Below are 16,930 nucleotides of genomic sequence, written 5' to 3' on the forward strand. Positions count from 1 at the left end.
TATAAAAATCATAAAATCACATAAATCAATAAATTAGGCTTTTAAACCTAAAGTGCATAGATAATGTCTCAAAATATGATACAAAACTAGTTTGTGCTCAAATCTTTTGGTTACAACTACAGCTCATCTCAATCAGTTCTAGGTGTGATTCAATCTCTTTAGTGATAAAAAATCTAGAAAACCAATTAGTAAGTCATGTAATCACAAGTGCAGTTTATCAAAGAATAACCTGAAAAATTTTCATGCTCGATGATTAAACATTTAAGCACATGCTAAGTGTTGTGACGTGAAACCAAACACAAATTCCCCCACACTTTTTATTTACACTGTCCTCAGTGTCATGTCATTTAAAAAGAATATAAAACTTGGATATAGAATAGTAAGAGAACACTTCCCTGACAGTGTTTCTTTAAATTCCATGGAGTGCTACATGGGGATGGTAGAATTCCTCAATGCTGGAAATCTTTTATTTCAACAGTTTAGTTTTTTCCAGAATCTAAATCATCTTGCTTCATTCTAATAGTCCCTACACACACCAAAATCACAGAGGATTAAACTAACAAAATGAAAAAATAAAAAAAATGAAACGACAAGAAATAAAATAAATCACTGGGTTTTCTCCCATCAAGCGGTAAATTCATTGTCTATAACTTGACTATGGAGAAGCATCCATCAAATAGCGGCTTCCCCCCATAGTAAATATCATACAATATTACATATGAGTCTTGATTATATGTGCCCTCAAGCTTGGCATGATATTGATATTGTAAGCTCGTCGCTCCAGCAACACTCAGGAAAAACTGATTATCAGGGGAAGAACAATCTAATCCATGATAAAGCTCGTAGAGGATGTAATAATCTTGAGTTTGCGTTGATGGAAATAAAGATTCTGCTGGTGGAATATATGTTAAGACCATGTATGAGTTCAAATCCTTCGACTTGTGTTCTTTTACATCTTCCAACTTCACTTCTGCCTCATCTTCGCATAGGTATTTCTCGAAGAATTCTTCTTCCTCTAACTCAAGCACTTGTGGAAGATCAGATTCAAGTGAAGTTTCTAGATGATTTTAATCACTCTCCAAACCTTGGTTGTTTGAGTTGTCATCATTCACCCATACCAGATTGGTAATTAATTGATCGGAAAAAATCGCTTCATTCTCTTGGCGGATTTCAGAAACTGGTTTCACTAGAAGCTCAATTTGCTCATCTATGAAACGCAAAGCATTGTTGTGAATTTCCAAATTTGTTATTATCTCTACTGAATCATTGACCATCTTCTCCCATTGGGCTATTATTTCATCTAAATGTTTATTACACTGTTCTTGTTGCTCAAATGCTTGGTTTACAAAACTGGGGCAAAATTGTGGAGGATATTGGTGACTCCAACCCTGCAGTGCAGGATCACAATATCAGTGGTAGTCGAAATCTGCCATATCATCTAACAAGTACATCGCACTGTTGTAATCTCTATTAAATAAGTGACTAACATTTGCCAAAGCTCCATAATTTACCCAACTTCTTGTTGACTCATTCAAACCAATATAGAAAATTTGAATAAGAGTGTAGTTTGACAAATCATGATACCGATATTTGCTTGCCAAATCATTGAATCTCCCCCAAGCAGCATAGAATGGTTCCGAGTATTGTTGGGAAAAATTCGCGAATACTCGCCGATTGTAACGTCCCAGATTCGACGACTGTCTTCACTGTATCAAGACAAGTCTTTCCAGCGTGCTTATGTCCTCACTCACACGCACCCTAGAAAACTTCCCAGGAGGTCACCATCCCAAAATTGCCCCAAGTCAAGCACACTTAACTTTGGAGTTCTTATTTGATGAGCTACCAAAAAGAAGATGCACCTTCGTGATATGAGTAGTACAAATCAAATCTTTTAAGCCTTCTTAAACTGTACAGTCCATTAAATTGAACAGTCAAGGGTTGAGGGGTCGAATCCTGGGAAGGAACAAACTCCACTTTCCTGGCGTGGAGAAGTCCGATGAGTAAGTGCAAGCTGGTCTGAGTCCAGGAACTGTGATTGCAGGGTCTGAGGACAGGGCCAGGGCCTTACACCGATGATCCATCTTGAAGTACCTAGCAAAAAAATTAAAATAAAATAGAAAAAAAGAATGATTTTTTTTTTTTCCGAAAAAAAATCTAGTCTCGAATAAGTAATTTATTCTAATATTAAATAAATTAGTCCCCGGCAACGGCGCCAAAAACTTGACCGACGATTTCGGTTGAGAATAAATCTAGCAAGCGGACTAGGTCAAGTTATAATAAATAGATGATGAGTCCAGATATCAAACCCACAGAGACTAATATTTAATTACTAGAATTTTATCACTTAACTTAAGCCAAATAAAAAGATGATATGTTAATTATTAATCTAAACTATTAAATAAAATAATTTCAACTAAAAACGAGGGATTCAAATATCAATGAGAGATTTAAATTCAAATAAATAGCTAAAACACACAACGGTACCAAACTCTACTATGTTGACATGTGTTAAAATTCAATTATTTATTTAATTCTTGACAATCACGGTGAAATCCCAAAATTTATTTATTATACGATTCCTTGAGTTAATAAACCTGTTTAAATCTAACAGTCCAATTATTTCTAATTGAATTTAATTATATCTAAATGCATTAAATATTCGTGGAATTTTTGTTTTCACCTAAAATCGCACATTGAAACCGAATACTATTTCTATTCAGTTTATTCATGTGTTGATGACGTCTTTGTTGCTATATGTAATCAATCATATTCCGATTCGTGATTAATCAACAGATATGTAAATAGTTGAATAGACTATTAACAAGAAATATTACCCTAACATCAATCAATAATTAAAATCAAGAAAAATAATATATTGAAAATAAAACTAATATCAAATAAAGTATTGTTTGACCCTATTGTGGTCTTAGCTTAAATAAAGTTAATCAATGAATTCAAAACAAAAGTGCAAACTCAGATTTAATTTCATAGAAGAAAACAAAAGAAAGAAGGAAATAAGAGGAATTCTCTCTGATTAGGCGTGTGTGAGGAATTCCTCCAGCTTTTGCCTTCTTTCTTCCTCCTTTCTGCACTTCCTCACTGTTGCTGCTCACTTCCTCCTTCTTTCCTGCACTTCCGTCTTCTCTTCTTTCCCTTCTGCTCTTCTGCTCCCCTCTCTTCCATTCTCCTCCTCTCACTTTTTTTGCGCTGGTTTTTTTTTTTTTTTTGTGCGCCTCCTTCTCCCTATTCCGCTTCTGCCTCTTTTTATTCTTCTAAATGGTTCTCCTCCTTCGTTTCCTTTTTAAGTCCATCTCAAACTTAAAGAAAGTGTAAATAAGATATTTATAAAGATTTACATAGATTTTTCCAAGATTTCAATACCATCAAGTAATAAAATATAAAAATATTTTATTTTTTTTATTTTTGTATTTTTGTTTCCTTTGAAATCTTGTAAAATCATTTTATCTCCCAAATTAGCCATTTTTTCTCTTTATTCAAATCTCCAATCATTATAAAATTAATCCATATAAACAAATAATTAGGGATAAAAATTCGAGATAAGGAAAAATATTATAAAATAAAATTTCTAAAAATCTTTATATGATTTGGCCTTATCAGTGTGTAAGGTGTTTTTCGGCTGATGGATGTGTGAATTATGGTGTTATGAAAGCTTAGGAGTCCTATTTATAATTTTAATCATCATGCTAATGAGCTTTGGTTTTGGGCTTGCAATGTTAAGGTCAATTGGGCATATTTTAATAATTAAATTAGGCTCAATAACTCTTATTTAATTAAATAATAAAAGTTTATAAAACTAGTTTCCCAAAAATAATATTTTTGATCTTTTAAAACTCCTTATTTGTCCAAAACCGGCTTTTCAAGAAAAATCGAGCTCGACTCGTAAAATAATTCGAACTCTAACATTTTTAGAAAAATTAACTCATTTTAAATCACATTACGAAGCCTTGCAATTATTCAAAGAAAAATAAATATTTTTGTCTTGGTCGTCGCCGGTCTTCTTTCCCCTGCCTATTATCGAATATCCGGGTAAAAATCTTTCAATTTCATGAAATCATGTCATTTAATCATGCAATCATACCTTTAATAAATTAATAATTATCATGCAAACATTTAAAATTAATTAAATAAAACAATTAAGCAATTAAAATAATTTTGCATGCACGTGGTTTATGTAGGTTTGGTTTTTCGGACGTTATAGATTCACCGTTCATGTAACGTCCCAAAAATGTGAAGGTCCATGTGAACCACATGCATGCAAGTTATCAAATTTCTTATGTGTTTTAATTAATTTAATTTTTTAACGCAATAAATGCATGATTTTAACATGAATATGTATGTTTAATTTTGGTTCATTAAGATTGCATGATATAAGGTTTTTAACAGTATTTCACGCTCGAACGAAGAATGAAGATCGGGGAAAATTAAAGAAAAAATGTTTTTATTAAATAATTATTTTTAATTATTTAATATATGGTGTAAATAAGGATGGTTTTTGAAAATGGGCCTTTGTAAGTTATTTTTACTCATTGAGTCATATTTTAAATCGGTACGCAAATTTTAGCAAAACATGTGACTTTTTGAGGGTTCGGGAATATTTTCAAAAACGTATCTAAACGAAATATTTTACGGGAGTGTTTTTGAGCTTAATGAGGCTACTTTAATTTATAATGGGCCTAAAATCCAACTTAACCTTATTATTCTTAATTAATGACCCATTATACACTAATTATTATAATTAACCCTACCTCCAGAAACCCTAAACACTCCACCCAACACTCAGCCGCCCCTCTCATAGTTTTCCAGCAGCTTTTTCGAAAATTTCAGCAGCCATTCTCCTTGGCTTTTCTCAGGCTTTTCAAAGGAACTCTTTCTCTTCCCTCCGGTGCACGTTTTACGCGATTGTATAAAGGTTTTTGAGCGTAAATACGCAAGGCACGCCATATACCTAATTTTTCTCATCATTCACATCAATATATGCTTATTTTTATGTTCATGCATGAAAAATATCAGATTTATCATGTTGCTTTGGATTCACACGATTTTTGACACGAAAACATGCATAAACTATGTCATAGTGCTCACGTTTTTCCTTGTGCGTGTAAGGGTTTAAGGGCTGTGGCACGTCAAGATAAAAGTCTCTAAGGTGTAGATCAGATCGAATCAGGCCTAGGTGAAGGGGCCGATCGTTTGGGTCGTTGATAGAGGTCATATGTACTTGTTTAGTGCATCGTGTGAGTCTTAGTTTGCATCGTTTTGGTTGCATGAAGTCTGCATTTAGTTCATTTTATATTAAATTATTGCATATGATCACAGTTCACTGAGTTATATGAATGTGCAGGAGAACGACGCAAAATAAGAAAATTCAAACTAAAATGAGCTAAGGACAGGGCACCTCGCGCTAGGGCGGTAAAATTTGACCGCCCCAACAAAAATAGGATGCCAGGTAAAACACCTTGCGCTAGGGTGGTAAAACTTGACAGCTCCAGTGCGAGAGGCTAAAGAATCAACAGAAGACCTCGCGCTAGGGCGGTAAAACTTGACCACCCCAGCGCGAGAGACATGTGAAGAAAAATATTGCAGAATACCTCGCGCTAGGACGGTAAAACTTGGCCGCTCCAGCGCGAGTAAATAAGGAAAATTTCCTAATTGGCTTGTATTCAACTTGGAAGGTGTATGGCAGCACAAAAAAATAACCCTCGACACGATTTTTGATTATTTAACAGCCAAAAAGCTCGGGAGAGAAGAAAAATCTTAGAGCAAGGATTGGAGTGAAGATTTGAAGATTTCTGGGCACCTTTCTCCGTATTTTCGTCACGAATCGTATTTATAGTTTAATTTCTTCTTGTTTAAACATTGTTTGATTATTTTAATCATGACATCAAGTAGGTAAGTTTCATTATTTGTTGGGATTTAAGGGGATCCTTACCCGAAACTGAGTTTAATTAATTCATATATCGAATTTTGATTTATTTTTTATTGTGCTATTATTTTCATTGCGTTGTTGAATCATAGCTAACTTTTAAAACGATATCATATTGGGAGTGATTTCTAGAGAATAGCCCGTGATAGGAATGAATAGCATAGTCCGTGGATTTAAAATTTACATAGAAATATGAAGTCGGATACGCGTCGATAGTCATAGTCCGGTAGGGCGAAAATAGGGGATTTCATAGAACAACATGCAATTCACCTTTTTTGATAAATAATTAAAGAAATTTAATTACTTCACTGAGTAGAATTAGTTTGGCATAGCTCGAGAGGGCGTGTTCAATTGGATACAAAATCCTGTCGGAATCGTAGATCACTGTCGAACGAATTAAGTAAATGCGAGGGGTAGGTGAACCAAGATTCCCAACAAATTTATTTATCATTGAATATTTAATCAATCATTTCGTTTATTTATTTAATCATTCAAGTTGTGAATCATTTCATTGAGTTTTTATTTAATCATAGTAGTAGTGAACAATCATTCAAATCATCTCTGCTAAAGATTTAATAATTGGAAATAACAATTGCGAAATACAGTCCCTTGTGAAACGATACTCGTACTCTCGTACACTATATTATTACTTGACATCGTGCACTTGTGATTATTTCGAGCCCGGATATTATAAATTTTTAATAAAGATTTTACAGTGGAAGTTTTACTTGATCAAGTTTTTGGCGCCGTTTCCGGGGGCTGTTAATCCACAATTTTATTTTCAATTATTTACATTAGCATTTTTTTATTTTGTTTTGTTTGACACCTTCGATTTAGTTTCAAGTATCTCTCTCGGTGCATGCCAAGATCTCTAGAGTCTAAACTAGAGATATTCCATCCCGAGATTGAAATAGCCCTACGCAGACGAAGACAACAACAGAGGCTGAGAGACATGATGAATAGAAACGAGCGTGAGGAAGAGCATCATGAAGATCTAAGAGTCGCAAAACCAAGGCGCATACCCATGTTGGAGTACGCACAACCTTCGCTTGATGGAGCACGTCCAAGCATAGTGCGACCAACCGTCAGAGCGAACCAGTTTGAGATCAAACCAGCCATAATTAAGATGATCCAGAACACTGTCCAGTTTGGGGGAAATGCGCTAGATGATCAAAACACTCATATCGCCGACTTCTTAGAAATTTACGACACTTTTAAATTTAATGGAGTGTCTGATGATGCTGTTAGATTGCGTTTATTTTCCTTTCTCTTTGCGTGACAAAGCTAAATATTGGTTGGATTGTTTTCCTATAGGTTCAATCACAACTTGGGAAGATATGGCCAAGTCATTCCTCTTGAAATACTTTCCTCCATCAAAACCCTGAATCTGCGAGTGGACATAACCACCTTCTCTCAATTTGAGCAAGAGTCACTCTACGAGGCTTGGGAGCGCTACAAAGACTTATTGCGGAGATGCCCACATCATGAGTTGCCTCTTGGGTTAGTTGTACAAATTTTTTACTATGGTTTAATTTCGTCTAATCATACCCTGATAGATGCTGCGGCCTCTGGGAATCTGCTGAGGAAAACGGCTGAAGAAGGGTATGAGTTACTGGAGGAGAAGACTGCTAGCAGTTATCACCCTCAATCTGAGAGGAACAATCAGAGGAGGAGTGCAGGAGTTCAACAGGTAACTGACTTTTCTGTTGTCAGTGCGCAATTAGAAGCACTTGACTGAAAAATAGACAATTTGAATGTAAACGGGACAGCGATGCGCCTGCAAGAGATATTCTGTGATAAATGCAGAGGAGGACATTATGTTAAAGATTTTCAAGACAGTGGTCCTTTCTATGCGCAAGACGAAGCACCAGTGAATCAAGTGGGGATTTAAAACTGTCATAGGAATTATCCATATTCAAACACTTATACTCATGGATGGAGAAAACATCCCAACTTCTCATGGGGTGGTCAAAACAATCAGAATCGACCACAAGGAGGACAAAAATATGGTAAGCAACCGATGTATCGACCGGAGTATAGAGAGGAAAAGTCTAGTTTTGGAGCAAATGATATCTAAGTTCATCTCATATACCGAAACTAGACTACAGAACCAGGATGTATCGATAAAGGGGCTAGAAAATCAGATAGGGCAGTTAGCGAACATGATTGCTAGTAGAGATCCAGGCACCTTGCCAAGCAACACTGAGAATAATCTGAAAGAGCAAGTGAAGGCCATAAAATTGAGGAATGGAAAGGTACTTGAACAAGATGGAAAGGAAGAAGGGGAGCCAAGAGATGGAGCGGCTGACACGTCCCCAGGTAAGTCTTCTAACTCTATACCTGCACCCACTGCACAATCTAAAATTGTTATCCCTCCACCTTTCCCTGCAGAATTGAAAAAAGCAAAATTGGATGCGCAATTCAGTAAGTTCTTAGAAGTATTCAAGAAATTGCACATTAATATTCTCTTTGCTGATGCTTTGATGCAAATGCAGAGCTATGCTAAATTTCTGAAAGACATCTTAGCTAATAAGAGAAATTTGGAGGATTACATGACGATAAACTTGACTGAGAACTGCTCTGCATTGGTACAAAACAAGATCCCACAAAAATTGAAAGATCAAGGGAGTTTTTCTATTCCTTGGATGATTGGTGATGTTGTTTTTCGTAAAGCTCTATGTTATCTTGGTGCGAGTTTTAACCTTATGCCTTTATTTGTATTCAGAAAACTTGGACTATGAGAGCCTATGCCCACAAGGATGTCCTTACAACTAGCAGACAGATCCATCAAATATCCTAGAGGAGTGATTGAGGATGTGTTGGTGAAAGTGGACAAGTTCATATTCCAGCAGATTTTTTAGTACTCGACATGGAGGAAGACATGGAGATGCCCTTAATTTTGGGAAGACCATTCCTTGCGACTGGCAAGGCCCTAGTTGATGTTCGAGAAGGGAAGTTGAGATTGGGAGTGGGGGATGAAGAAATTAATTTTGATGTCTTTAATGCTCTTAAGCACACACCGCACTAATGAATGTTTTATAATTGATGTTGTGGAGTCACTTGTGTGTAATTTTGTGCGGGATGCTATGAAAGACCCATTGGAAGCTACCCTCACGACTGAATTGAAGGGGGATGAGCTGGAAGATGAAAAATATGAAATAGTGGCGTATTTTAACGCCAACCATCCATGGAAGAAGCCGGTGAGAATGAGACTCGAGGAATTGGGAGAGCGAAGAGACTTGACCCCTCCGAAGTCAAGCATTGAAGAACCACCGACGCTTGAGCTCAAGCCATTGCCTCCGCACATAAAATACATATACCTAAGTGAGAATTAAACTTTATCTGTCATTATTTCCGCTGCTTTGACAGATGCTATGGAGGAAAAACTACTGCAAGTTCTTAAAGAGCACAAAAGACATTTGCCTGAAAGGTGCCAGACATCAAGGGAATAAGTTCATCACTCTACATGCACAAAATCTTGATGGAAGAGAAGTACTCACCCCTCGTGCACCCTCAGGGACGACTCAATCCAAAGATGCAAGAGGTATTGAAGGCTGAGACTATCAAGCTTCTCGATGCATGTATTATATATCCTATCTCTGATAGCGCATGAGTAAGACCTGTTCAGTGTGTGCCTAAAAAAGGTGGGATTACTGCGATGACTAATAAAAAGAATGAACTTATTCCCACAAGGATTGTTACGGGGTGGAGAGTGTGTATTGATTATAGGAAATTGAATGATGCAACACGTAAGGACCATTGTTCCCTCCCCTTTATTGATCAAATGTTAGAGAGACTAGCAGGACATGAATTTTACTGTTTTCTAGATGGACATTCGGGGTATATTCAAATCACTATTGCACCCGAGGACCAAGACAAAACCACGTTCACTTGTCCTTATGGCACTTTTGCTTTCCGCCGTATGCCTTTCAGTCTTTGCAATGCCCCTGCTACTTTTCAGCGATGCGTGACTGTTATATTCCATGTTATGATTGAAAATTTTCTTGAAATATTCATGGATGACTTTTCCTTCTTTGGTGCAACGTTTGATGAGTGTTTGCAGAATCTGAACTCGGTGTTGAGAAGGTCCGAGAAGACGAACTTGGTGCTGAATTGGGAAAAGTGCCACTTCATGGTATAAGAAGGGATCGTGCTAGGGCACAAGATTTCCACATAAAACAAAACATATAATTGTGTTGTTTAAATTGTTTTATTGTTTTTAACCATTTGACCAAGTAATTTGAGAGATATGGTCAAAATGCTAGAGCATGGTAAAACTGTCACTCATTTGGTAAGTTTATTTGTTGCTTAATTTGATCCCAATTGTGAGAGGATTTTTATCTCATGCTTGCCACCAATATTGTAGATATTGACATCAAATTTATACAGGTCCAAGAATCATCGTAATCCCATTTGCAAGGGCAATACTATTCTTGTTTTATTGAACCTGTAAAAATAGTAAAAACTTATAATTACAAAACAACTTATATTTTATACAATTTATTATAAAACATATAATATTTAAACATTTAATAAAACAAAAACTATAAATTTATATTATAAAACATTTAATTAATCTACATTTTTTATGTTTATCAGGTAGCATTGGTTCAATGCTGGTTTGGGTTGGTTAGGTCTAGGATCGATAATTGGAAGGTTTAGTGCGCTAGGGTTTGAATCTCATTCGGGCAAAAAATTTCAGCAGCTGATCGAAGTCTTTCGAGGGTCTTAGGCTGTCTGAAATAAGTGATTTAAGGGCTGGTTAAGTGTAAATAAGTCATGGTTTAAGTTTGGGAAAGTTTGATTAAGTTTCGGGTTGATTCGAGTTAAAACCGGGATCCCGATCCAAGTTTTAAAACGAATCGTAAAAGTTAATGGGCTCGAGTTTACGTCTAGAAAATTATTATAAATATGTTTTGAGGCGTTTTTAGGAGTTTGGTTTGCTTCAGGTCGAAATTTTTGATGTCCAGGAGTAAAATGGTCAATTAAGGCTTCTAGGGCAAAATGATCATTTTGCACCCGGGTCGAGTTAGCAGTTCTGGCAGCGCCCTGATTACAAAATTACACGTTTTTAATGCATATGCTATCATGAACATGACCTTTTATGGAACTATGAAAAATACGTCGCATGCTTGATTTTAAGAAAATTTACGTATATGCATGATTTTTATAAATGTGAATATGATGACATGTTTTGAAGGATGAGAGTTGGTTGTGACTAATGCAAATACGATAATACGATGATATGTAAGGCCAAGGCTCAGTGAATGGGTAATACTGTCGCTGATGTTCCCGTCGCCGGGGTACCACAGTTATACGTAGATGGATCAATCAAATAGAGCTGATAAGAAAATTACAACTAATGAACGGAATTCAAATAAAGAAAATGAACACGTATATGACGATATGTTGATACATGTTTTGACATGTTATGCTATGTTAGGATACGTTTACGTTCATGTTTTCAAGATCGTGAAATGTATGTTGATTACAGTACTTTTCGCTGTTGCATGTTTTGTATAGTTACTTGTTAATGTTTATAGTGTGTTGAGTCTTTAGACACATTAGGTGTGAATGATGCAGGTGATCATATTGATGAGGAGACTAGAGGCTCCGAAGACAAAGTAGGCGGGACTGGGTGTGCGCACGCTAACCCGAGGACCATATTTTCCGCACATTATATTTATGAATTAGGAGTGATCTTGGATATTTTCATACTCTTTCATTTTTATATGTTGATGGTTGTCAAGATTTTTGTATGTTTTACTTTTGAATCACTTTGCTCGACAGTCTAGGGTTGACATTTTTCATTTTTTTAACTGCAGTGTTTTAACTGATAGTTGAATAATTTTATTTTAAAAGATGTAAATTTCAGCTGTTATCGCATGCATGCATATAAAATGTATAATTCATGATTTATCTGTAAAAAAAATTTCTAGTAGTATTTTAAGTAGTAGACGTTTAAAAGATATTCCTAAAACTGTATTTCGGGCACGTTATGGGCATTATGAATTCTTAGTCATGCCTTTTGGATTGACTAATGATCCATCGATTTTTATGGATTTGATGAACTGTGTTTTTCGAGAATTTTTAGACAAATTTGTTTGTGTCTTTATCGATAACACTCTGATTTATTCAAAAACAAAGAAGGAGTATCAAAAACATTTGAGACTAGTCCTCCAAACACTCAGAGCAGCACAATTATATGCTAAACTTTCTAAGTGTGAATTTTGGTTGGACAAAGTAGTATTTTTGGTTCATGTTATATCCGCTCAGCAAGTTTTAGTGGATCCCAATAAAGTCGAAGCTGTTATTAATTGGCCGACACCAACCAATGTTTATGAGATTCACAGATTTTTGGGATTGGCAGTTTATTATAGGTGTTTTATTGAAAGATTTTCCGTTATTGCAAGGTCTATGACTCAATTAATGCAAAAGATCGAGGTTTTGTGTGGAGAATGTGAATCAAGTTTTCAGACTTTGAAAGAAAAGTTGAAATTAGCTCCAGTGTTATCTTTACCTTCGGGCTCAGGTGGAGTTGTTGTGTGTACAAATGATTCTCTGAATGGACTGGGATGTGTTTTAATGCAAAATGGGCGAGTTATTGCATATGCATCTCGTCAGTTGAAATAACATGAGCCTCGATAACTAGTTCATGATTTAGAATTGGCAGCCATTGTGTTTGCGTTAAAAATATGGCGTCATTATAAATACGGTGAACAATTGTAATTTATTCAGATAACAAGAGTCTTAAATGTCTTTTCACACAGTCTAGCTTGAACATGAGACAATGTCGATGTATGGAGTTGCTTATGGACTTTGATGGTGAGATTTAGTATCAACCAGGGCAAATGAATCTAGTTGCAGATGCTCTTAGCAAGAAAGTTCAAAATGCTATGCTAACATCTCTGAATATTTCTAAATTCCACAAGTACTTGGGAACTTCAGGATGGTCTTATCAAACAATTAGTGGAGATTACTTTTTAGTTTCATCTATCAAAGTAGAGCCACAGATAATAAAAGCATCAAAGCAGCGTAGAGAACTGATCCGCACATTCATAGATTGAATGAATTGGCTCAAACAGATCTGTCAAATAAGTTTAGTGTTGCTTCAGATGGTAGTTTGCGCTTTAATCGATGACTTGTGGTTTCTAATTTGATAGATATGAAATTAGCTATAATACATGAAGCACATTGTAGTCGACATAGCATTCATCGAGGAAATCGAAAGATGTATCATACCTTGAGAGCTGATTATTGGTGGGAAGTAATGATTAAGGAAATTTCTGATTTTGTGAATAAATGTTCCACTTGCCAATAGGTTAATGCTGAATGCCTAAGACATGGCGGTGTGTTACATAGTCTTGAAGTGCCACAGTGGAATTGGGAACACATTGCTATGGATTTTGTGACACACCTACCCGTTCTAATCGCGGTCGTGATGCAATTTGGGTGATTGTTGATAGATTGTCTAAATCAGCCCATTTTATTTCATATGACAATATTTGTACTTACAAGAAAATGATGAAATTGTACATTGATCATGTGGTGAGATTGCATGGTGTGGCAGTAATTATAGTATCAAATCGTGATCCAAGGTTTACTTCGAAGTTTTGGAGTAGTTTGCAATCGGCTTTGAGTTCAAAGTTGGCCATGAGCACTGGTTATCATCCCCAAACAGATGATCAGTCAGAAAGAACCATCCAGACTTTAGAGGATATGTTATGAGCAGTTCTAATTGGTGCTACTACTTAAATTATAATTCACACAAGTGTAGGTTGTCTGCAAGTAATATATTTTGTAAATACGAGATCGATCCACATAGAGGTTATTTTAAATTTAAATTTATTAATTTATATATTACAAAATGCATGAATGAAGTTTACAAATTATTTTGTCAAAGCTCAAAGATTTATTCTTGGTTTATGTAATATTGTCTAACTAAAAGTAAATAAAGGAAACCACTATTAATAATGGTTCCAAGAAAAAGAAAATTAAATATTTATACACATACATAATATATAGTTCCCACTATAAACAATACCGAATTAACCGATATTTTATATATGCTATCTATAATTATATATATATATATATATATATATAATTGTATAAATATAAAATTTCATAAAGTAAATGTTAAATTAAATAATTATATCGCATTTAGAACAACCAGCAGACCCACGCTTTTGCTTAAATGAAATATATGATTTAATAATTAGATGCAGAAAGTAAAAGTTAGTTGCGGTAAAGTAAAAGTTAAATGCGGAAAGTAAAAGTTAGTTGTTAAGTTAATTAAACTATATGTATTAATTATAACAATCGACAGAGCCACGCTATTGTCTAAATGAAAATACATTTTAATTATAATTAATTATATATACACACATAAATAAATATAATATTATAAGTTAGGATTTAATAATTGTAGTATAATGATATAGTATTCATTGTATCAAATTCAAACAACAAATCAAGATAACCACTTTTACGGTACCAAGCATTTGATGTTAATTGAAATAAATACTCAAAATTATACCTACAAATAAAGATTAATTAGCAAAACCATAATAAATAAAGAAGAATATACAAAAATGTAAGCAATCTTACTTGACCAAGAATACAATCTTTTCACCTTAACATCAATGGATTTAGCTTGTCATAAACTTTCTTGAATTTACGTAGCACTCATGAATGATAAAAAAATATTATAATTTAGAGCTTTTATTCTAACACACAAAGTGTTTTTTTTACAATGGAATACCTACCTTTCAAGTTAGTACAAGGCCTCTATTTATAGGCAAACATGGAGAGACAAGAAAAATAAATTATTAATTTTTACGTATAATTGGTGCAATTGGTCTTCATGAATGGCCCAAATATTGATTGCATCTTGCACCCACTCTTTAACAATCCTGTTTACCTATATGAGTCTTTCACATAAAACAAAAGTTGTATATAATTGTGTTGACTGGTTTGTGGTAAAATTTCGTGACGTTTTACCAAGTAGTTTGAGAGGTATGGTAAATACACTCAAGCATGTAAAACAGTAATTCTATTGATATCACTTTTACTTGTTGCTCCATTAATCCTCAATTGTGTAAAGAATTTTAGCTAATGATTGTAATCAATATTGTAGACATTGAAATCAACTTTCTACAGGTTTAGGAATCATCTCCTTCTCATTTTTAAAGCAAAAGTTATACTTATTTTACCGAACCTGAAAAAAAAAATATTAATACTATACAACATATATATTTAAATACAAATTATTATAAAAATTATAAAATATAGATATTTAATACAACTTAAACTATAAAATATTTTAGAAAACATTTAACAACTATACATTTTTTTATATTTATTACATCCCCTGACCAGCTTATTACTAGTCCCTTAGTAAATACAATATCAAAAAATCAAAAGTTAATATTTTTTTATATATATATTCAAATTTGAAAATATTATCATTTTTTTAAAAAAAAACTGTATACCGATTTGTAAATATTTCTATCAACTAATTTATTAATATATAATTGATGGGTAAATTATTATTATTTAACACACAATATTAAAATATTAAATATATAATTTTATTACACATATATATATATATATATATTTTCTAAAAACTTATAGAATAATATAATTAAATTGATTATCTTCATAACATGTATAATATCAAGAATATCAATGTAGAAGTCTCAACTCCATATTCTCTGGGGTTAAAATATTTTATAAATGGATGTTTCCACTCATGGAGTTGGATAAAAATTGCATATTCATTGAAAATGGCTAATATTTAAAGTAGACAATCACATAAATTATATTTAAAATAAGATATGAAATTTTACAAAGAATAAACCCATTCTTTTTCTTTTTATTTTTATTTTTCTTTCGCTGCAAAGTTTTACATTATTACAAAATTTCTATCCATCATTCTATCAAGTTTCAATAATGCTAGCACAACAATTTTTTTTTTAAATATGTCTATTTTTTTTATATAGACATATATTTATATATACAAATACCTCCAATGATTATTTTTTTAGAAGTTATATCTATTTAGAAATTTACTTCAAAAAATAATATATTTATTCTCTAATAACATTACAATCGAATTTTCAAACAAATTTACAGTAATTTTTTTTATTATTATAAAAGAGAAAAAAAATAAGAAGAAAATTAAGATAACACATACCTTACATAAAGTTTAAAAACAACAAAAAAGACACAGCGTTGGATCATAATATTTTTTTTCTTACTCTTGGATGTTGACCACCATAGTTAAGATGATAATGGATCTGTTTTATGTGTAAAATCTTGTAATAGACCAATAAGCTCACTCTCGTCATTAACGGAAATCAACATCTTTCTTGATACTTCTGATATAAATCTCTGTTTAATAACATCATCAAGAAACGATAACAATTTATCATAATAATTATTAACATTTAGCAAACCAATTGGCTTTTGGTGGATATTTAGTTATGCCCAAGAAACATTGTGAAATATTTCCTCCCAAGTACCAAATCCTCCCGACAAAGCAATTGTAAGGCCCGAGAATTTTATCCTATTAATCTGAAATGATTTGGGTATAATTAATATGATTATAGACGGAAAGGATCGGACCGGGAAAGACGAGATAATGTATGAAAATGTGCGAGGAACAGTACCCTCGCGCATATGCGCGGCACAGATGCGCGAATATGCACGACGTGGGTAGAGGACCTCGCGCATATGCGCGAAGTGAGTCGCGCATATGCGCGAGCCTGTACAAGCGAAAGATCCTTCGCGAGGACAGAACACCTCGCGCATATGCGCGAGAAGGGGCGCGCATATGCGCGAGGCAAGTATTTGGGGTGATTGCCGAGACAGTAAGTCTCGCGCATATGCGCGAGACATGACGCGCATATGTGCGAGCAGGTGTATTAAGGAACGCCGAGTCCAGAGAGTTGGGCGCATATGCACGGAAATGTGTCGCGCATA

At 34.1% G+C, this 16,930-nt stretch overlaps 1 protein-coding gene across 1 annotated transcript; it reads left to right on the plus strand.

The window, feature by feature from the left end:
• The first annotated feature begins 7,872 nt into the window (after positions 1-7,872).
• LOC142519711 (uncharacterized) lies at positions 7,873-8,682 on the plus strand. Its single transcript, XM_075622739.1, has 3 exons — positions 7,873-8,260; positions 8,333-8,379; positions 8,437-8,682. The coding sequence occupies exons 1-3, from the start codon at positions 7,873-7,875 to the stop codon at positions 8,680-8,682; spliced, it is 681 nt and encodes a 226-aa protein (XP_075478854.1).
• The last annotated feature ends 8,248 nt before the right edge of the window (positions 8,683-16,930 follow it).

This window comes from Primulina tabacum, chromosome 11 (assembly GCF_025594145.1).
Source record: "Primulina tabacum isolate GXHZ01 chromosome 11, ASM2559414v2, whole genome shotgun sequence".
In the NCBI taxonomy this organism is placed as follows: Eukaryota; Viridiplantae; Streptophyta; class Magnoliopsida; order Lamiales; family Gesneriaceae; genus Primulina; species Primulina tabacum.